The 19,614-nt window shown below is 48.2% G+C and overlaps 2 protein-coding genes across 2 annotated transcripts; one reads left to right on the top strand and one right to left on the bottom strand.

The window, feature by feature from the left end:
• Window positions 1-441: 441 nt before the first annotated feature.
• Window positions 442-16,087, top strand: Ebo (ellipsoid body open). The gene is made up of 21 exons (XM_064035780.1): window positions 442-684; window positions 773-982; window positions 1,099-1,296; window positions 1,510-1,681; window positions 1,964-2,093; window positions 2,420-2,558; window positions 3,246-3,412; window positions 4,028-4,151; window positions 4,233-4,315; window positions 4,386-4,494; window positions 4,585-4,677; window positions 5,177-5,318; window positions 10,112-10,253; window positions 10,570-10,696; window positions 11,180-11,320; window positions 11,782-11,973; window positions 12,644-12,825; window positions 13,074-13,250; window positions 14,509-14,701; window positions 15,208-15,438; window positions 15,838-16,087. Exons 1-21 carry the CDS (start codon window positions 679-681, stop codon window positions 15,934-15,936), a joined length of 3,057 nt encoding a protein of 1,018 aa, XP_063891850.1. The 5' UTR covers window positions 442-678; the 3' UTR covers window positions 15,937-16,087.
• A 1,471-nt stretch (window positions 16,088-17,558) lies between these two features.
• Window positions 17,559-19,183, bottom strand: LOC110372817 (ADP-ribose pyrophosphatase, mitochondrial). The gene is made up of 4 exons (XM_021329795.3): window positions 18,870-19,183; window positions 18,555-18,789; window positions 18,326-18,474; window positions 17,559-18,246 (listed from the first exon to the last, which is right to left on the bottom strand). Exons 1-4 carry the CDS (start codon window positions 19,120-19,122, stop codon window positions 17,948-17,950), a joined length of 936 nt encoding a protein of 311 aa, XP_021185470.3. The 5' UTR covers window positions 19,123-19,183; the 3' UTR covers window positions 17,559-17,947.
• Between the last annotated feature and the right edge of the window lie 431 nt (window positions 19,184-19,614).

Raw genomic sequence — 19,614 nt, forward strand, 5'->3', positions numbered from 1 at the left:
TGACAGCAAAATGACAGACTGGAGTTGCCAGTGTTCATCCTATCTCGATGTCATCCTTCGTCATAGTCAATGGTCTTATTTCACAAAATCAATCATTGTTGGTTTGTTGCTTGGAGTAAGAATATTTTCTAGTAGGTATGTACTGTCAACAGCAAAATAAAAAGTTGGTTAACTGATATGTATTCTGCAGTCAGTTTTACTTACGCCGAGTCCTCCTTTAAGGATATGATGGCAATGCAGGCTGATTAGAAGTAGGGTTCGATTTTCGGTTGTCTAAAGCCACATTACGATTGTATGGGTATGGCTAATTATTTCGAAGAGGGGAATAACAATGGGCATAACCATGGCATTTAACCAAGAACGGAAGAAATGACTTTGGAACATAAAAAGTTGAGAAAGAGAATTTGTCATATTGTCAAAGTCATATTGTCTGTAGCAAGCAATGCTGTCACTGTCAAAGATTTTGTAAAACTGTGGTGGTTTGTGGATGTCATTTTAGGAATTTCTCACTAATTTAATAATATTTTAATCTGTTTGGTTTATTACAAGTGTTAAACATTTAATAACTTTATACTGTGCTTTCTAGTTATCATTCCATCGAAATAATGTCTTGTGTATTTTTTTCATTAAAAGGTTAAGTGTGAATTATTATGTAAAAAAACACAATAATTTATAAAAATGATGGTGAGTAAAGGACACAATTTAGTTAGAATAATAGCCAGTAATCCACAGTTAATGCTTGGTGATATTATATTGAGTGTTTAATTCGCAGGCTGATAATGAAGTAGACGAGGCTCTAGCCTCGTTAGACATGCTGATGTCGGAGTTCTTTGCACCAGCAACAAGTAACTTCAGAAAGAGAGAGATTGAGAATATGCTCGAGAATTTTTCCAATAGAAATGATTCTTGGAAACATTGTTTGTTATTCTTACAAAAATCACAAAATCAATATGTGTTGATGTTTACTTTGACTACTTTGGAGGTAAAGTATCTATTTTACTTTTGTGAAACTTCAGGTTCCTTATTTGAAGAATGTACTACGTCAACAATCAACTTGTTGGAATATAGTTGTTGAGGAAATGTATTGATATGTTTTAGAATATAATCAACCGGCAGTGGATCAGTCTATCAGACAATGAGAAGACTGAAGTGAGGCTTACATTATGGAATGAATTGTTGGCCAAACATGAAGTGATGGTGTATTTTATAAGAAATAAAGTAGCTGCACTCATGGTGTCCATTGCACGCTATGATTGGCCTCATTTGTATGATGATTTCTTCAGTAATATTGTTGAGGTAAGGTGCTTATGGCAATTTAGGTTGATGTGTCCTAAATTGATATTAATAGATTTGTCTGTTTATTGACACAACATTGGACATCTAATGCTATCACATTATTGACACTCTATGTACCCTGTCTCAAAATTAAAGATGTAATTAGAGGAGTTCTATTTTAGCCAGATAGGAAACACACACAAGAGTTTTTGTTAAAGCTTTATTGTTTTGCAGTTGATCAGAAGTGATGGGTCTCGTTGTCTCCTGGGCTTGGTGCTGGCACAGGCTGCTAGTGAAGAGCTTGGTGCTGCACGTGACACAGGTGTCCTGTTACCATCCACTCGTAGGAGTCAACTGGAGAGGCTCATGCTCAAGGGCATGCCACAGCTTTTGAGTGCTCTAAGTGGTAAGGAAATACCATTATTAAATAAATTATTGACTTAGTACTGGGCGTGCTTATGTCTAATACATAGGGTCTACATACAGAATGTTATACTGCTCTGACTTGAAAATACAATAATGGTATACTGAATGATGATATTATATAATATGGAAACAAAAGTACACTAATATCATATTTTGCATCTACACAACTGCAGTACAAGTTGGGTATTTACAGATGTAAATAAAATTGGCAAATGAGCAAGACCTGTATCTAAGTATGTAATGCATTCATTATGTGTTTCAGATATTTTGGAAAAAAATGCCCAGAAGGAGGGTCAGTCTAATCCACCGCCATCACCAACTCATGGTGTGCCACAGACTTCAGCACTACCAGACCTGTTGGCCAATGCACACGATGTCACTGCTGCTGATAAGTAAATAACATTTATTTATTTCATTGTTATGTTGTTATAACATACATACAACAGAGACAAGAAGAAAAATAATACAAAGGCATAGCTTATTTCATAAGAAATCTCTTCCAACAAGCCTGTTATGGGAAAGTTGGAACAAAAAAAATATAAATAGACTATGTAAAATGAAAGCAAGATATAATAAAAATAAAAAATGAAAGAAAAGATATAACTAATATATAATCAGTAACATAACAATAACTATCTAAATTTCTATTAGAATTAACATTTCTATTTGAATTAATTTTTTTAAGAACATTTTGTAACATCCCTGTTTATTGTTTCAGAGCTCTAAATATGGAGATAGTAGTAAAATGTCTAACAACTCTTCAACATTTATTCTCATGGCTACCACTGTCCTCCCATGTACCACCATCCTTAGTGACAACAGTGTTCTATTGGGGCAGTATAGCTACACAATCACAGGTATGCCATATTTCTTGATAATGTGTAGTTTATTTTGTATCCCACTGGTGGGTAAAGTTCTGAACTTACAGGGTATAAGCATTGACCATCAGACTAAAAGCAAGGTTCTTTATTATCAGTCAGCAATCTATTTATTACATTTATCTTATATTCCAAGAAAGTATTACAATTCAGTATATATATTCTGTCAGAATGGTCATGTCAGGGATAATATGCCAATTACATTGTTTTATATCAAAACCAGCTATTCCCTATATACCAAAGTAACATTCTCTCATAACCTCATAACCTGTCTCTGTTGGATACCATCACAGAGAACAAATTTACTAGCAGAGATGAACGCAAATCTCCTCAGAAAGTAGCGCTCCTAAATGCGAATGTTTAAACCATTTAAACCATTTATTTTGCTACACATACATGAACACAAAAAAAATATACATTTACAAAAAAAATACAGCGTAGCAAGGGTTCCATCTCAGTATATGCTGTGCTAATGCACAGCACTGATTTTCAGATGGCCCCTGACTGTTGAGGTAACATATAACACATCTGCGCGCACACGAAATTAAAAAAAAACAATGAAATGAAATTATATGTTCAGGACTAAAACTTTACTAGCTGCGACCACATACGTCTAATTGGAACCTGGCCTTATTTTATGGTGATGTGATTGTTTGTGGTTGCCAGAGTATGGAGGCGGCGCTGTGCGGTCTGGGCGGCGTGTGCGAGCTGCTGTACCGGCGGTACGCGCCGCCGTCGTCGGCCGCCACGGCGCTGCGCCTGCAGCACTGCGCGCTGCGCCTGCTGCGCCACCTCACGCACGCGCCGCACGCCGTCACGCATGCGCACCACGAGTTAGTCTACACTCTTGTTTAAAAGTCACACTATTCCTGAAAGCCATATACCCAAAATTCCTGAAAACATTCTCGCGCTATTAGCTTGACGTTTCTTAAGCACCTGTGATAGGTCTATATGAAATAAAAACCTTAGAATTTTACTTTGACATTGTTTCCATAAAAAACTTTATTACAAAGATAAAAAGTCATGTATTCAAAGTAGACTGAAAATTAGCACTTCTTTAAGGTTAAATTGATAAGAGATCAAAACGCCCGCCCTTCACAACTTCGTATGTGTTTTTGCTGGGAAGAAAAAATGGTGGAACAAACTCCCCAGCAACAAAATAAAACCGACTTCAACCTCAAACCTTCTCTATGGTCTGAAAAAATACTATGGTGAAAACCGCATCAAAATCGGTTCTTCCAAACGTGAGATAATCGCGGCCATACATACAGCAAAGGTGAAACTGAGAACTTCCTAATTTGAAGTTGGTAAAAAAAGGTTACCAACTTAATCCGGCAAATAGTAGATATTTGATTTGGTGTTGAATATGTTGCTATTATGTATCTTCTGTGTATGTAACTAACGAACCTATTCTCAGTAGTGATCATTATTCATTGTGTGTATTTCAGTTACCTTAACAAGTTAGCAGAGTTCCTAAAACTGTTTGTGTCATTGCATTTCAAGAGGTTGGAGGCAGAGCCAGAGTTTGACGCCATTGAATTCTTGTCATATCTATTCCAATATACATTCCAGGTAAATAATACGCATATTTATATAATTAAAGTAATTACCCGGCTAAAAATGATAAATTAATAATTCAAATAATGTTTTCAGGTACCCACGTGTGGTATTTTTGTAAACTGTTTAGATATATGGATACAATTTATAGACATTCTGAAGCCAGAAGATACACCTAAGTATGAACATTTCCATAATAATCAGTTTATTTTCTTCGTTCCTGGTTATGAAATGTAGTATATTTTTCAGATATTGGGAAGCTTTACAAGCGCTCGTGAATGGAGTGCTGAACAAAATACAGTTCCAACATAATAAGGCTCAGTTACAGCATCTCGACAATGATGTTCGTGACGATGACGTTAGTATATGAAACAAATTGTTTATTATTCTTTTATTATGAAACAAATATGTTGAATGAACGAATAATATTTTATTCTCTTGTTATCAGGGAGAGACCGAATGGCACACATTCCTGAAACATTGTATAGAATGTATCGCTCGCGTGGCGGAACTAGCGCCGCTCGATGTTTTCACTGCCGTGGTAAGTATTTTAATTTAATTTTACAGTAACAGCTGATAGAAAAATTATGTTGACAAATTGTTCTTATATTGTTATTTTGTTGGACCGTAATTTTCTTAAACCGTAAAATGCCCAGAATGAATTTTAATTTGGGCATATAATCGCCATAAAATGGCCCCATAATATGATCTCCTGAAGAAAATGAGACAAACGCAGACAGCGCCCAGCTATGATCGCCTATGTGGCTGTAGAAAAGTAACACGCGAACCGAAGTTGGTCGCACGCGTCTTTCCCATACCTCAAAAGCTCTAGCGCTGCGCGCATGGTACAGTTGTCGTCATAGTCGATGTTGTTCCGTAAATCTTCGCACGTGTCCTACCTCTGCGAACTGCTGATATGTAAAATTGGTTTCTGCGCAGTAACTCGCGCAATGTTCCGTGAGGGCAAAAAGTTTTACGCGAGCTATGTACCATCTGAGATTCTTATGTAGGCATTATACTAAATAGTGGTGGTATTACAGCTAGAGCGCTGGCAGTGCCTGGCGGGCGTACACGCGCGGGCGGCGTCGCGCGGCGGCGAGGGCGAGCGCCTGCTGGCCGCGCTGCTCGACCTCGCCACGCTCACGCGCGTGCTGGGGCGGCTGGCACCCGCGCTGCTCGCAGGTAACTATATTGTGTAACAGCTAGAGCGCTGGCAGTGCCTGCTGGCCGCGCTGCTCGACCTCGCCACGCTCACGCGCGTGCTGGCGGCTGGCACCCGCGCTGCTCGCAGGTAACTATATTGTGTAACAGCTAGAGCGCTGGCAGTGCCTGCTGGCCGCGCTGCTCGACCTCGCCACGCTCACGCGCGTGCTGGGGCGGCTGGCACCCGCGCTGCTCGCAGGTAACTATATTGTGTAACAGCTAGAGCGCTGGCAGTGCCTGCTGGCCGCGCTGCTCGACCTCGCCACGCTCACGCGCGTGCTGGGGCGGCTGGCACCCGCGCTGCTCGCAGGTAACTATATTGTGTAACAGCTAGAGCGCTGGCAGTGCCTGCTGGCCGCGCTGCTCGACCTCGCCACGCTCACGCGCGTGCTGGGGCGGCTGGCACCCGCGCTGCTCGCAGGTAACTATATTGTGTAACAGCTAGAGCGCTGGCAGTGCCTGCTGGCCGCGCTGCTCGACCTCGCCACGCTCACGCGCGTGCTGGGCGGCTGGCACCCGCGCTGCTCGCAGGTAACTATATTGTGTAACAGCTAGAGCGCTGGCAGTGCCTGCTGGCCGCGCTGCTCGACCTCGCCACGCTCACGCGCGTGCTGGGCGGCTGGCACCCGCGCTGCTCGCAGGTAACTATATTGTGTAACAGCTAGAGCGCTGGCAGTGCCTGCTGGCCGCGCTGCTCGACCTCGCCACGCTCACGCGCGTGCTGGGCGGCTGGCACCCGCGCTGCTCGCAGGTAACTATATTGTGTAACAGCTAGAGCGCTGGCGGTGCCTGCTGGCCGCGCTGCTCGACCTCGCCACGCTCACGCGCGTGCTGGGGCGGCTGGCACCCGCGCTGCTCGCAGGTAACTATATTGTGTAACAGCTAGAGCGCTGGCAGTGCCTGCTGGCCGCGCTGCTCGACCTCGCCACGCTCACGCGCGTGCTGGGGCGGCTGGCACCCGCGCTGCTCGCAGGTAACTATATTGTGTAACAGCTAGAGCGCTGGCAGTGCCTGCTGGCCGCGCTGCTCGACCTCGCCACGCTCACGCGCGTGCTGGGGCGGCTGGCACCCGCGCTGCTCGCAGGTAACTATATTGTGTAACAGCTAGAGCGCTGGCAGTGCCTGCTGGCCGCGCTGCTCGACCTCGCCACGCTCACGCGCGTGCTGGGCGGCTGGCACCCGCGCTGCTCGCAGGTAACTATATTGTGTAACAGCTAGAGCGCTGGCAGTGCCTGCTGGCCGCGCTGCTCGACCTCGCCACGCTCACGCGCGTGCTGGGGCGGCTGGCACCCGCGCTGCTCGCAGGTAACTATATTGTGTAACAGCTAGAGCGCTGGCAGTGCCTGCTGGCCGCGCTGCTCGACCTCGCCACGCTCACGCGCGTGCTGGCGGCTGGCACCCGCGCTGCTCGCAGGTAACTATATTGTGTAACAGCTAGAGCGCTGGCAGTGCCTGCTGGCCGCGCTGCTCGACCTCGCCACGCTCACGCGCGTGCTGGGGCGGCTGGCACCCGCGCTGCTCGCAGGTAACTATATTGTGTAACAGCTAGAGCGCTGGCAGTGCCTGCTGGCCGCGCTGCTCGACCTCGCCACGCTCACGCGCGTGCTGGCGGCTGGCACCCGCGCTGCTCGCAGGTAACTATATTGTGTAACAGCTAGAGCGCTGGCGGTGCCTGCTGGCCGCGCTGCTCGACCTCGCCACGCTCACGCGCGTGCTGGGCGGCTGGCACCCGCGCTGCTCGCAGGTAACTATATTGTGTAACAGCTAGAGCGCTGGCGGTGCCTGCTGGCCGCGCTGCTCGACCTCGCCACGCTCACGCGCGTGCTGGCGGCTGGCACCCGCGCTGCTCGCAGGTAACTATATTGTGTAACAGCTAGAGCGCTGGCAGTGCCTGCTGGCCGCGCTGCTCGACCTCGCCACGCTCACGCGCGTGCTGGCGGCTGGCACCCGCGCTGCTCGCAGGTAACTATATTGTGTAACAGCTAGAGCGCTGGCAGTGCCTGCTGGCCGCGCTGCTCGACCTCGCCACGCTCACGCGCGTGCTGGCGGCTGGCACCCGCGCTGCTCGCAGGTAACTATATTGTGTAACAGCTAGAGCGCTGGCAGTGCCTGCTGGCCGCGCTGCTCGACCTCGCCACGCTCACGCGCGTGCTGGGCGGCTGGCACCCGCGCTGCTCGCAGGTAACTATATTGTGTAACAGCTAGAGCGCTGGCAGTGCCTGCTGGCCGCGCTGCTCGACCTCGCCACGCTCACGCGCGTGCTGGGCGGCTGGCACCCGCGCTGCTCGCAGGTAACTATATTGTGTAACAGCTAGAGCGCTGGCAGTGCCTGCTGGCCGCGCTGCTCGACCTCGCCACGCTCACGCGCGTGCTGGGCGGCTGGCACCCGCGCTGCTCGCAGGTAACTATATTGTGTAACAGCTAGAGCGCTGGCAGTGCCTGCTGGCCGCGCTGCTCGACCTCGCCACGCTCACGCGCGTGCTGGCGGCTGGCACCCGCGCTGCTCGCAGGTAACTATATTGTGTAACAGCTAGAGCGCTGGCAGTGCCTGCTGGCCGCGCTGCTCGACCTCGCCACGCTCACGCGCGTGCTGGGGCGGCTGGCACCCGCGCTGCTCGCAGGTAACTATATTGTGTAACAGCTAGAGCGCTGGCAGTGCCTGCTGGCCGCGCTGCTCGACCTCGCCACGCTCACGCGCGTGCTGGGGCGGCTGGCACCCGCGCTGCTCGCAGGTAACTATATTGTGTAACAGCTAGAGCGCTGGCAGTGCCTGCTGGCCGCGCTGCTCGACCTCGCCACGCTCACGCGCGTGCTGGCGGCTGGCACCCGCGCTGCTCGCAGGTAACTATATTGTGTAACAGCTAGAGCGCTGGCAGTGCCTGCTGGCCGCGCTGCTCGACCTCGCCACGCTCACGCGCGTGCTGGGGCGGCTGGCACCCGCGCTGCTCGCAGGTAACTATATTGTGTAACAGCTAGAGCGCTGGCAGTGCCTGCTGGCCGCGCTGCTCGACCTCGCCACGCTCACGCGCGTGCTGGGGCGGCTGGCACCCGCGCTGCTCGCAGGTAACTATATTGTGTAACAGCTAGAGCGCTGGCAGTGCCTGCTGGCCGCGCTGCTCGACCTCGCCACGCTCACGCGCGTGCTGGGCGGCTGGCACCCGCGCTGCTCGCAGGTAACTATATTGTGTAACAGCTAGAGCGCTGGCAGTGCCTGCTGGCCGCGCTGCTCGACCTCGCCACGCTCACGCGCGTGCTGGGCGGCTGGCACCCGCGCTGCTCGCAGGTAACTATATTGTGTAACAGCTAGAGCGCTGGCAGTGCCTGCTGGCCGCGCTGCTCGACCTCGCCACGCTCACGCGCGTGCTGGGCGGCTGGCACCCGCGCTGCTCGCAGGTAACTATATTGTGTAACAGCTAGAGCGCTGGCAGTGCCTGCTGGCCGCGCTGCTCGACCTCGCCACGCTCACGCGCGTGCTGGGGCGGCTGGCACCCGCGCTGCTCGCAGGTAACTATATTGTGTAACAGCTAGAGCGCTGGCAGTGCCTGCTGGCCGCGCTGCTCGACCTCGCCACGCTCACGCGCGTGCTGGCGGCTGGCACCCGCGCTGCTCGCAGGTAACTATATTGTGTAACAGCTAGAGCGCTGGCAGTGCCTGCTGGCCGCGCTGCTCGACCTCGCCACGCTCACGCGCGTGCTGGCGGCTGGCACCCGCGCTGCTCGCAGGTAACTATATTGTGTAACAGCTAGAGCGCTGGCAGTGCCTGCTGGCCGCGCTGCTCGACCTCGCCACGCTCACGCGTGCTGGGGCGGCTGGCACCCGCGCTGCTCGCAGGTAACTATATTGTGTAACAGCTAGAGCGCTGGCAGTGCCTGCTGGCCGCGCTGCTCGACCTCGCCACGCTCACGCGCGTGCTGGGGCGGCTGGCACCCGCGCTGCTCGCAGGTAACTATATTGTGTAACAGCTAGAGCGCTGGCAGTGCCTGCTGGCCGCGCTGCTCGACCTCGCCACGCTCACGCGCGTGCTGGGGCGGCTGGCACCCGCGCTGCTCGCAGGTAACTATATTGTGTAACAGCTAGAGCGCTGGCAGTGCCTGCTGGCCGCGCTGCTCGACCTCGCCACGCTCACGCGCGTGCTGGGGCGGCTGGCACCCGCGCTGCTCGCAGGTAACTATATTGTGTAACAGCTAGAGCGCTGGCAGTGCCTGCTGGCCGCGCTGCTCGACCTCGCCACGCTCACGCGCGTGCTGGCGGCTGGCACCCGCGCTGCTCGCAGGTAACTATATTGTGTAACAGCTAGAGCGCTGGCAGTGCCTGCTGGCCGCGCTGCTCGACCTCGCCACGCTCACGCGCGTGCTGGGCGGCTGGCACCCGCGCTGCTCGCAGGTAACTATATTGTGTAACAGCTAGAGCGCTGGCAGTGCCTGCTGGCCGCGCTGCTCGACCTCGCCACGCTCACGCGCGTGCTGGGGCGGCTGGCACCCGCGCTGCTCGCAGGTAACTATATTGTGTAACAGCTAGAGCGCTGGCAGTGCCTGCTGGCCGCGCTGCTCGACCTCGCCACGCTCACGCGCGTGCTGGGCGGCTGGCACCCGCGCTGCTCGCAGGTAACTATATTGTGTAACAGCTAGAGCGCTGGCAGTGCCTGCTGGCCGCGCTGCTCGACCTCGCCACGCTCACGCGCGTGCTGGGACGGCTGGCACCCGCGCTGCTCGCAGGTGCTCGCAGTACTAGACTAACATGGCAGTATATTGTAATGCTGTATGTTCCCGTAGAGACGGAGAGCAGCCGTCGCGCGACGGGCTGGGCGCTGGGCGCGGGGCTGGTGGAGCGGGTGGGCGCGGCGCTGGGCGGCGCCGCCCTCACGCGCCCGCACCGCGCCGCGCCGCACCATCTCGCGCATGCGCACGTGCACGTGTACGTATACCACTCACAGCATTTTGAAATAAGAATATAATACAAAAAAAATAGGTTTTATTTATTTTACAAGCTAGATTGTCTGTAAAGTGTGCTTGCGGACGATAGTTTTACACGATGCGTTACTAGACTTAGAATGTTAAGGCTGATCGTGTCTCTGTATCGTGACAATGAGTAATGGTTTTGTGTAGCCCGCGTTAATCTTTTTATAAGACATTATATGATAACATAGATTTTGTATTTTATATTCTCGAAAAAAACCTTTCTAATATAAAAAAATCATGAAATAATCCCTGTTATGTTACAATTGACACAGGCACGCAGAAATGTTCGCGTGTATGGGCGCGTGGTGCTGCTATGCGAACGAGTGCGGCGTCCCCGTGCACACCATGGAGGGACTGTTCTCATCAGCTGTACCCTTCTTACTGCCGCACGAGATACCGGTCAGTTTTCACTTCTATTCTCTGTGCAATAAGGTTCAAATAAGCTTGATGGCAGAGTCAATGATAGTGATTCAACTTAGTCCGTCCGTCAAAAAATATAGGACACCTTATTTGTAATTAAAAAAAAAAAACATGTAACTTTCACCAAGATGTAAGGCATAAATGGTTAGGAGTAGGAATTTGCGACGTCACGTTTATGTATTTGTACTTAAAAGTGACGTAACACAAAATTGAAACGGGTTGTATTCAGATGTTGTGGTAAAGGGAGAAATAATGACGCGTCCATTTGTAGATCGATCTGATTTATTTATTACTGTTCCCACACTTAATACATACTACTAATGCGTTACTACTTCGTTGTTATTTCTCTGCATAAGAAAATAAAAAATATAATAGGTCATTAATGTTAAAAAGGTTACCTAAAAGACGGACTTATCACTTTTTCAGTTGCCATGAATTATTAATTATTTATGTTTTGTTTAGGAACCGCCGTTGTTATGCCATGCCGCAGCGCATCTTCTGTTGAGCCTCGCGAAGAACGTGAAATTCAACAGCGATCCTGTAGTGCTGTGTGGCGACTTGTATGAACACGCGCAGAGATCTCTGCAGTACCTCGCGCCGAAGGTAGGAATTTCAATGTGTAAAAAGAAAAGGACGTTATATGGATAATTTACTATATGGCTTATTTTACTTAGCTAAAGCTTGATCTTCTATCATGGACCAATAACTACTAACTAAAGGAAAAACGACCTACGTACATATGTGACGTCAAAATGACCTTAACTAGTCTGTCTCGTCAAATGTTTTGTCTCCATATATTTTGATTTAGGCTGATAGGCTCATTTTGGATGATAGGCGACCAGTTGTTTGTTGGAGAAAACTAAAACCTAGAAATAATCGGTCGAAAAATCTTAGTCAGTAATCCTACAAAGAATCGGTCCGATTATATGCCCTATAAAAAGTCTGACGTGAATTTCTTAGTATGCCAACTTCGGACAGACTAGACAGAAGCAACCCGACGCAGACTTAATTATGTGTGATGATGATATGATAGTACACATTGAGTCATGATGGTACCTGTGCAGACGTCGCTGGTGGTGCGCGAGGCGCTGCTGTCGCTAGCACTGCGCGGCGGCGCGGGCGGCGCGGGTGGGGCGGCGCGCGCGCTGCTGGCGGCGTGGGGCGGCGCGCTGCAGGCGCAGGGCCCCGCGCTGGCGCTGCCGCCGCTCACCGCGCTGCTGCACGCCTTCGCTGACGCGCCTACGCATGCTAAGAAGGTAAGTGGCTTCTTTATAACTGTGTTTCTGTGCAATGATCCAGGTTAAACATCCAACCAATGATATACCTATGTATTATAGGTGGCCATAGTGGTAGTGAATTATTACATAATAAATCCACAAGTATAGTACCACAAATATAGGATGTCCAATTACAACAAATACAATTTGAGAAACATCACTCCTCATCTCCTGAAGTTGCTGCTGTCAAGTGACAAGACATCGAAGTTATCGATGTTAAAACAAAATGATCTTGAAGTCAACATATGACCTAGTTTTATTACATAACAAACAATTTGTTATTCTTGCAGTTTCAGGGTCCGTTCAGATAGACCGGGTCGGAGAGCATCGGCGCGCATTTTTCTTTTCACACAGACCGGAGCGGATCGGCTGCGCGAGCATTAAAGAGCATGCAAATGGATCCAAACGTCAATAAAAAATACACGATCGGGGCCGGTCGGCTCCTCTTATTATTTCACACCGAGCGCATTCGAGCATTCTCAATGACAAAAGCAGTGCGCATGCAAAAATAAACCTTACTTCAAATACTAAGTACTCAATTTTCAACGTGTTAAGAATTTGCTCTGCTCTCCGACCCGGTCTATCTGAACGGACCCTCAAATTACGCCTATCAAAATGTTCAATCATTATAAATAATCCCATTTACCAGGCGATAGCAGAAGGTATTCAAGGTTCAGCCGAGACGGCGTTACGTATGCTATGCGAGCCGACGTTCGCGTCAGCCGAGCCGGAGATCACGGACTTCTTCCTCGCGCTGTTCACCGCGCTGCTGCCGCAACTCGGCAACTTTGCGTACAACGCCATCGATGTCTTCCTAGAAGTGGCACAGAGGTGCGTATTGTTATAGTTCTGGTTGTTTAAAGCATTTACTGTTGATCTAATCTTTTTTTCAATACTCGAAATTGTGTGGGCTAGTGTTTGCAATGTGAAGCCGGCTTTGCGTAGAATTGCGATGTTAGCTTATATGTTTTGCATTTAAAAGTCGCGCGAGTCGCAGATGCTGCGTGTGCTGGTACTGGCGGCGACCTGGGCCGCCGCGTCTCGCATTGTGTGGATTTACATTGGTTTACTGTGTGCAGGGGCGGCGGGTCGCTGGGGCTGGAGCGGCTGGTGGAGTGCGTGCGGCTGGGCGTGGAGGCGGGCGGCGGCGCCGTGCTGCCCCGCGCCGTGCTCACCCTGCTCGCGCGACACGTGCTGCCGCGCGCCACGCTCGCCGCGCCCGACCTCGCGCGCGCCGCCTACCGCCTGCTCGCCAGGTAACACAAGCGTTAGTTAGTCACGTGCTGCACGTGCTGCCGCGCGCCACGCTCGCCGCGCCCGACCTCGCGCGCGCCGCCTACCGCCTGCTCGCCAGGTAACACAAGCGTTAGTTAGTCACGTGCTGCACGTGCTGCCGCGCGCCACGCTCGCCGCGCCGACCTCGCGCGCGCCGCCTACCGCCTGCTCGCCAGGTAACACAAGCGTTAGTTAGTCACGTGCTGCACGTGCTGCCGCGCCACGCTCGCCGCGCCGACCTCGCGCGCGCGCCTACCGCCTGCTCGCCAGGTAACACAAGCGTTAGTTAGTCACGTGCTGCACGTGCTGCCGCCGCCACGCTCGCCGCCCGACCTCGCGCGCGCCGCCTACCGCCTGCTCGCCAGGTAACACAAGCGTTAGTTAGTCACGTGCTGCACGTGCTGCCGCGCGCCACGCTCGCCGCGCCGACCTCGCGCGCCGCCTACCGCCTGCTCGCCAGGTAACACAAGCGTTAGTTAGTCACGTGCTGCACGTGCTGCCGCGCGCCACGCTCGCCGCGCCGACCTCGCGCGCGCCGCCTACCGCCTGCTCGCCAGGTAACACAAGCGTTAGTTAGTCACGTGCTGCACGTGCTGCCGCGCGCCACGCTCGCCGCGCCCGACCTCGCGCGCGCCGCCTACCGCCTGCTCGCCAGGTAACACAAGCGTTAGTTAGTCACGTGCTGCACGTGCTGCCGCGCCACGCTCGCCGCGCCGACCTCGCGCGCCGCCTACCGCCTGCTCGCCAGGTAACACAAGCGTTAGTTAGTCACGTGCTGCACGTGCTGCCGCGCGCCACGCTCGCCGCGCCGACCTCGCGCGCGCCGCCTACCGCCTGCTCGCCAGGTAACACAAGCGTTAGTTAGTCACGTGCTGCACGTGCTGCCGCGCGCCACGCTCGCCGCGCCCGACCTCGCGCGCGCCGCCTACCGCCTGCTCGCCAGGTAACACAAGCGTTAGTTAGTCACGTGCTGCACGTGCTGCGCGCCACGCTCGCCGCGCCCGACCTCGCGCGCGCCGCCTACCGCCTGCTCGCCAGGTAACACAAGCGTTAGTTAGTCACGTGCTGCACGTGCTGCCGCGCGCCACGCTCGCCGCGCCCGACCTCGCGCGCGCCGCCTACCGCCTGCTCGCCAGGTAACACAAGCGTTAGTTAGTCACGTGCTGCACGTGCTGCCGCGCGCCACGTCCTTAACAAACCAAACTAAAAAAGTTAAAACATTGTCAAATTTTGATTAAGTGTGCTGATCCACCGCTGGCGCTACTTCTTCCCCAACAAGTGCGAGGAATCAGAAAGCAACGCGCGCACAGACGAGCTGCGCGGCGCGCTGTCAGCGCTGGGGCGGGCGCTGCTGCAGCCCGACATCGAGCTGTTGCGGCTCAACATCGACACGCTCGACACACTCAACACCAAGTGCAAGCTTTACCATAAGGTGAGTAATCTCCAACAAGATATGTGATGTATAAAGGCCTATTCGACCTAAACGGTATTCGCTACCTTCTGCGGCAGAGAAAACCCTGTGGGTATGCGGTAATATTACTGTTCAGACCAAAACGGATTTCGCTATCCTTGTGGGTAGAATAACGCGCGGAAGTCGAGTCGAGCTGCTCCCGCGCGGTATGTATATCTACCCACAGCGGCAGCGAATATCGCTCAGGTTTGAATAGGCCTTAAGGGTGGGCGTACGTCCGATAATTAGTGACCGAATTTTTGTAGGAGAAGAATTGAACACTCTTTTAGTAATATTACAACGTACACCCTACACAGAATTGATCAGAAAATAATAGTACATAAGAGCGTCCAACAAAAAGTCGATCCAATTATCTGTCCTACAAAAAGGCTGACATCAACGGGCAGGCTAATAAATGTGATCACAGTCTCTTTAATTGAAGTCGATAAAAGTGACATTTGACGATTTCCTGTCTGGGTATCGATCAGGTGATGTTCCGCACGGAGTTCTTGGGCGAGTTCCTGTCGGTGCTGCTGCTGGGGCTGGCGGAGGGCGGGTGGCGGGCGCTGGCGCGGGACGAGGCGACGGCCGCCGTGCACGCGATGGCGCTGGTCGACTTCCCCGCCTTCCGCGCCGCCTTCCTGCCGCACTTCCTCGCCTCGCTGCCCGGCCTCGCGCCTCAGCATCAACAGATGTTGGCGCAGTTTCCGCCTGATACTGTGAGTACCTATGCTAAAATATTTTATGTATTAAAATTTTGAATAATAATTTTTGTAACTAACTACCCAGGTCGCGTAAGATTTAGTCTATGGAATCAGGCGTTACTTTGTGGAAATTATGACGCAAAAAAAAAATGATTAAAGTTAATTCGACGTGTCAAAAAGTCGACTATGCAACAGAAACTATCATGGCAGCCGTCTATTTGCTTATGCGTGAGAGCGGGAGGGTGACACTTTTGCTGCATGTGTATATGCACACTACATCCTGCATCCAAGCCTCGATTTATAGTCCCGCGGAATTAACGCTAAATATTTTTCCTTGTATTCATAATAACCTTAATGAATCCGTGTGTGGAGTTGGGGTCTGGAGCGGAACTATATCAGCATTATTATTTCCAGGACTTACCAACATTCACGCAAAATATCCAGCGTCTGATGAACGACATAAACTGTTACCGCGCGTACGGCTCTCTTGCACCCGTCGGCATGGCGTCCTAGCACCGCCTCGAATTTCACGCGCTACTGTGATATGTGAACACTTGTGATAAATAACTTATACATACGTAGCTCTACGGACTGGAGTCGACAATATTACGTATTTGTGCAGAAAATGGTGGATATATGGAGATATACATGTACATATATGTGGATATATGGAGATATACATGTACATATATGTAGAATGAATCGAATGTAGGATGTTCTCTTACCTACATGTTACAATTCTGGATACAAACTCTTGAAGAATACTGCGATAGGCGGCGTCAGTGGTTGATAAAAGTTGTTTTATCGAAATTGTACCATGTCAATTTAAATTTCTAAATGTGAGATCCAATAAATTAAAAATATTTGTGCGCACAAGGAATATAGCGAGAAATGGGTTTTAAATGTGAAGATGTGCTTGAATGACGCATCGAATAAATATTTGTGGACAATGGAAATAATAATCTGAAGATTTGGACTTTTGGCTATTTTATATTATGTAAAATTTAAGATAACGTATTCAAAATTTTATTATCATAAAAGTATGAAAGTATTTTGTGATATATAAAATGTAAATAAATTTCCAGTGTGGGAATGCAAAATTTTTACGTAACTTATAAGAGTTATAAGAGATATATTGGCCAACTTTTTAATAACGCGTCGTTTTAAGGCCGATAAAGGTTCGTGCAAAACGATGCTAATTTATCACATTGTAAAAATTGATTCTGTGACGACTTAGGTATGCTGTGGATGTTACCATCACAAATATTTTTAACTGACCAATAAAACTGCATTTGACAATCTTTTGTAGTAAAACTATCAAATATTCTGTGTGTACCTTGTAATATGAAATATATTATTATAAATAAACATGGTCGCCTAAACCGAGTTTAAAGTCTGGGGTTCTTGTTGTTTATGTTCTGAGTGTAGTCGTTATTTGATGTTGTTTCGAACTGTACTAACAATTATGTTAGGATAGTTTTGTTAGTAGTTAGGACTACGGGCTACTTCCTAGATAGGGTGTAGTGGATGACCAATCCTTAGGAATTATTATTACCTACATACTTAAATAAATATTCTATATTTCGTTTTTATCACTAGTTAGTAGAAGTTTACTAATATTACTAAGACAAATCATAATTTTACTAAGTTCTTGACTGAATTTGGCGTATAAGACTGTAAATATATTCATTCGAGTTTATTTCTATGTTAAAACACCTATTTTTTACTTTACAAAGCTGATCGTAATTTACGCTTTGGTTCTATGTAATAAATCATTTATCTGCATTTATAAATTGTATCTGCACGACGCGATTTTCGAAAGTAATGTAAACTAGTCATTGGAATGATTTTGTTTTGTAAGAATAGCCATATGAACTGGTATAGAAACATTTGGGCCCTTTTGGATCAGTTATTGAAATTAACGATTTTAAGGCAAACATTTAGATCTAATTTTAGATCACATACATGTAGGTATTTAAGCAAAATCAATCAACAAAAATATTTTGTGATAACTTCTAACATGATGTAATTCACATTGAGGTTTAAAAAAAACTGGTCATTTTTTAAATTGCAACAGATTGTTTTTGCAATTTAAGTAAATTGTAAATGCGCTACTGCACACTATATTGGGATAAGTTTAAAATGCATGTTGGGTTTAGACAATAATTGGCTATTTAGTTTTGTCACAATATTTACAAACGAAAAAATATAAGAACTGGTTGTTTACTTAAACAAGTTAATAGTAATTTTAGTAAATATTGTTTGCATTTAAGTTTTAGTTGCTTGGGGTGCAATAGGTCGAGTGATAATGTTCAAATTATGTGTCAAGGGGAAACAACACATTATTTCTGTATGCTTATTAAAAAGGAAAATAAAGAAAATTAGTTTTTTTGATAAAAACTGTTTTGTTATTTATTCTCTTCTTCTCATTGCTGCCCTTATGAATAGAATGTTAAATTATGCATTTCCATTGTACAAAATACCACTTAACCAAAAAATATTAAGTTCAGCTGCAGGAACAATATTAGCTTGATTGGTCAAAGTTTGCCAAGTATTTTTTAAATACTTCCATAACAACTTGTTTGTGGCTTGCATACAGTGTCATTTCAGGAGTTATGTCCACCCACTGCACTCCAACAGCGTCGTCACCAGCTTGCAATGTTAATGCACCAACAGTGGATCCACTGTTGTCATGGAAACTGTAGGCGACACTTTCCATCCATGCATTGTCTGTATTGCGATGATCATCAATGTAACCTTGATAAATCACATTTCCTTCTTCAAAGAACTTTTCAAACCTTCGAAACCAGGCCTTCTTTTGATCTGATAAAGAAAAAATACTATATGAGGTAAACAGCTGTTGTGTGCTGCAGCAATAGCAGCCAATTCAGCATTGACTCACCTTCAGCTAAAACTAAAGAGTTCATTGCTTCTTCTTGGAATTCTCTGACTGCTGTAGCAGAGACTTTCTCTCCAGGATCTACCATACCTCCTGGTAGGGCCCACTCTCCAGTGTCGCGTCTCTTCACTATGACACATTGTAGAATAGGCCTTAAATGGACATTCCTTGTTAATTAAACAGATAAATATTCCCCCTGATAAACAAACTTGTGAATGAATGAATTACCTACTTATTACTAGTCTTGTCCCTTACAATTTCGCCATTTTCATTCCTCTTCCACCGAGTGACAACTGGGTCAGCAGCATGATTTGGTCCCCATCTCCCTAGAACCCCTCGCCCAATTATACCTGTCCTTCCTATAGGATTCAGTGGATATCCATTTTCTATTACGTACTGGCCCATGTAGCTAACTCTGTTTACTTTCCCATCCATACTGTTCCATTTTGGATTAAATCCAGGCTCTCCTAAACATGAAAATAGTTTTAAATAAATTCTGTAAAAATAAACAAACTGTACATTAGTAGCTGCATTAAACTTTTCTCACCTATTTTAGGATCTGCCCAGGGTTGTCCATGTATAGATGCAGCTGTATAATTGTGAGGTTGATAATCCTTGCATTCAGTAGACCATCCAACCTTCTCATCGGGTACGGGAAATCTTTCTATATTACTGCGAGGATAAAAACCTCCCCGACATTTAAAGTGAGTTGTTATCATCGTTATGCTAGATCGGATCATAAATATAATTTGAAGTACAACAATAAGCAATCTTAACTTAGTACCGGCAAGAATATTCATTATTTCATTTTTAGCACTTTTTCAAAAGTCAAAACAAATCAAGCAAACTTCAGAAAACAGACAGCTGTCATCATTCAATCGTTATGTCAGTGTCAATACATTTTAAAACTATAGTTCGAAACCAAGGACTTTCATCTCGTATTAGGATCATCTTGCCTAGCGTTTTTATAGCATTTTTTCAAGACCGTGCTTGATAGGTATGCTGAATGCGCAAAACTCTCAATCTGGTGCTCGTGACAAGAGGTGGCTTCGAATCAACCCCTCTCGAACATTCTTAGCGGTTTATACCCATGTTATACTGAAAAGCATAATTTATAAGAATTTTTGATATTTCTGGGGGTGCCATCTGAACATTAGTAAAAGAGTAGTAGTTAATCCGTATGAAAACATCTATTAATTTTACGTCACATATTTTGTTCGACACGACATGAGGAAGATTTTGCAAAGGAAAATGGAGATGGACTTCGTAATTCAATTTCAATTCAATTATAA

This window comes from Helicoverpa armigera, chromosome 8, assembly GCF_030705265.1.
Source record: "Helicoverpa armigera isolate CAAS_96S chromosome 8, ASM3070526v1, whole genome shotgun sequence".
In the NCBI taxonomy this organism is placed as follows: domain Eukaryota; kingdom Metazoa; phylum Arthropoda; class Insecta; order Lepidoptera; family Noctuidae; genus Helicoverpa; species Helicoverpa armigera.

Coding starts and splice junctions, on each gene's coding strand:
- Ebo (XM_064035780.1), top strand. Junction 13,251..14,508: donor GCCTACCGCCTGCTCGCCAG/GTAACACAAGCG, acceptor ATTTTGATTAAG/TGTGCTGATCCACCGCTGGC. Junction 14,702..15,207: donor AGTGCAAGCTTTACCATAAG/GTGAGTAATCTC, acceptor GGTATCGATCAG/GTGATGTTCCGCACGGAGTT.
- LOC110372817 (XM_021329795.3), bottom strand. CDS start 19,122: ATGAATATTCTTGCCGGTACTAAGTTAAGATTGCTTATTGTTGTACTT. Junction 18,475..18,554: donor AGGGACAAGACTAGTAATAA/GTAGGTAATTCA, acceptor TGTCCATTTAAG/GCCTATTCTACAATGTGTCA. Junction 18,247..18,325: donor CTCTTTAGTTTTAGCTGAAG/GTGAGTCAATGC, acceptor TTTCTTTATCAG/ATCAAAAGAAGGCCTGGTTT.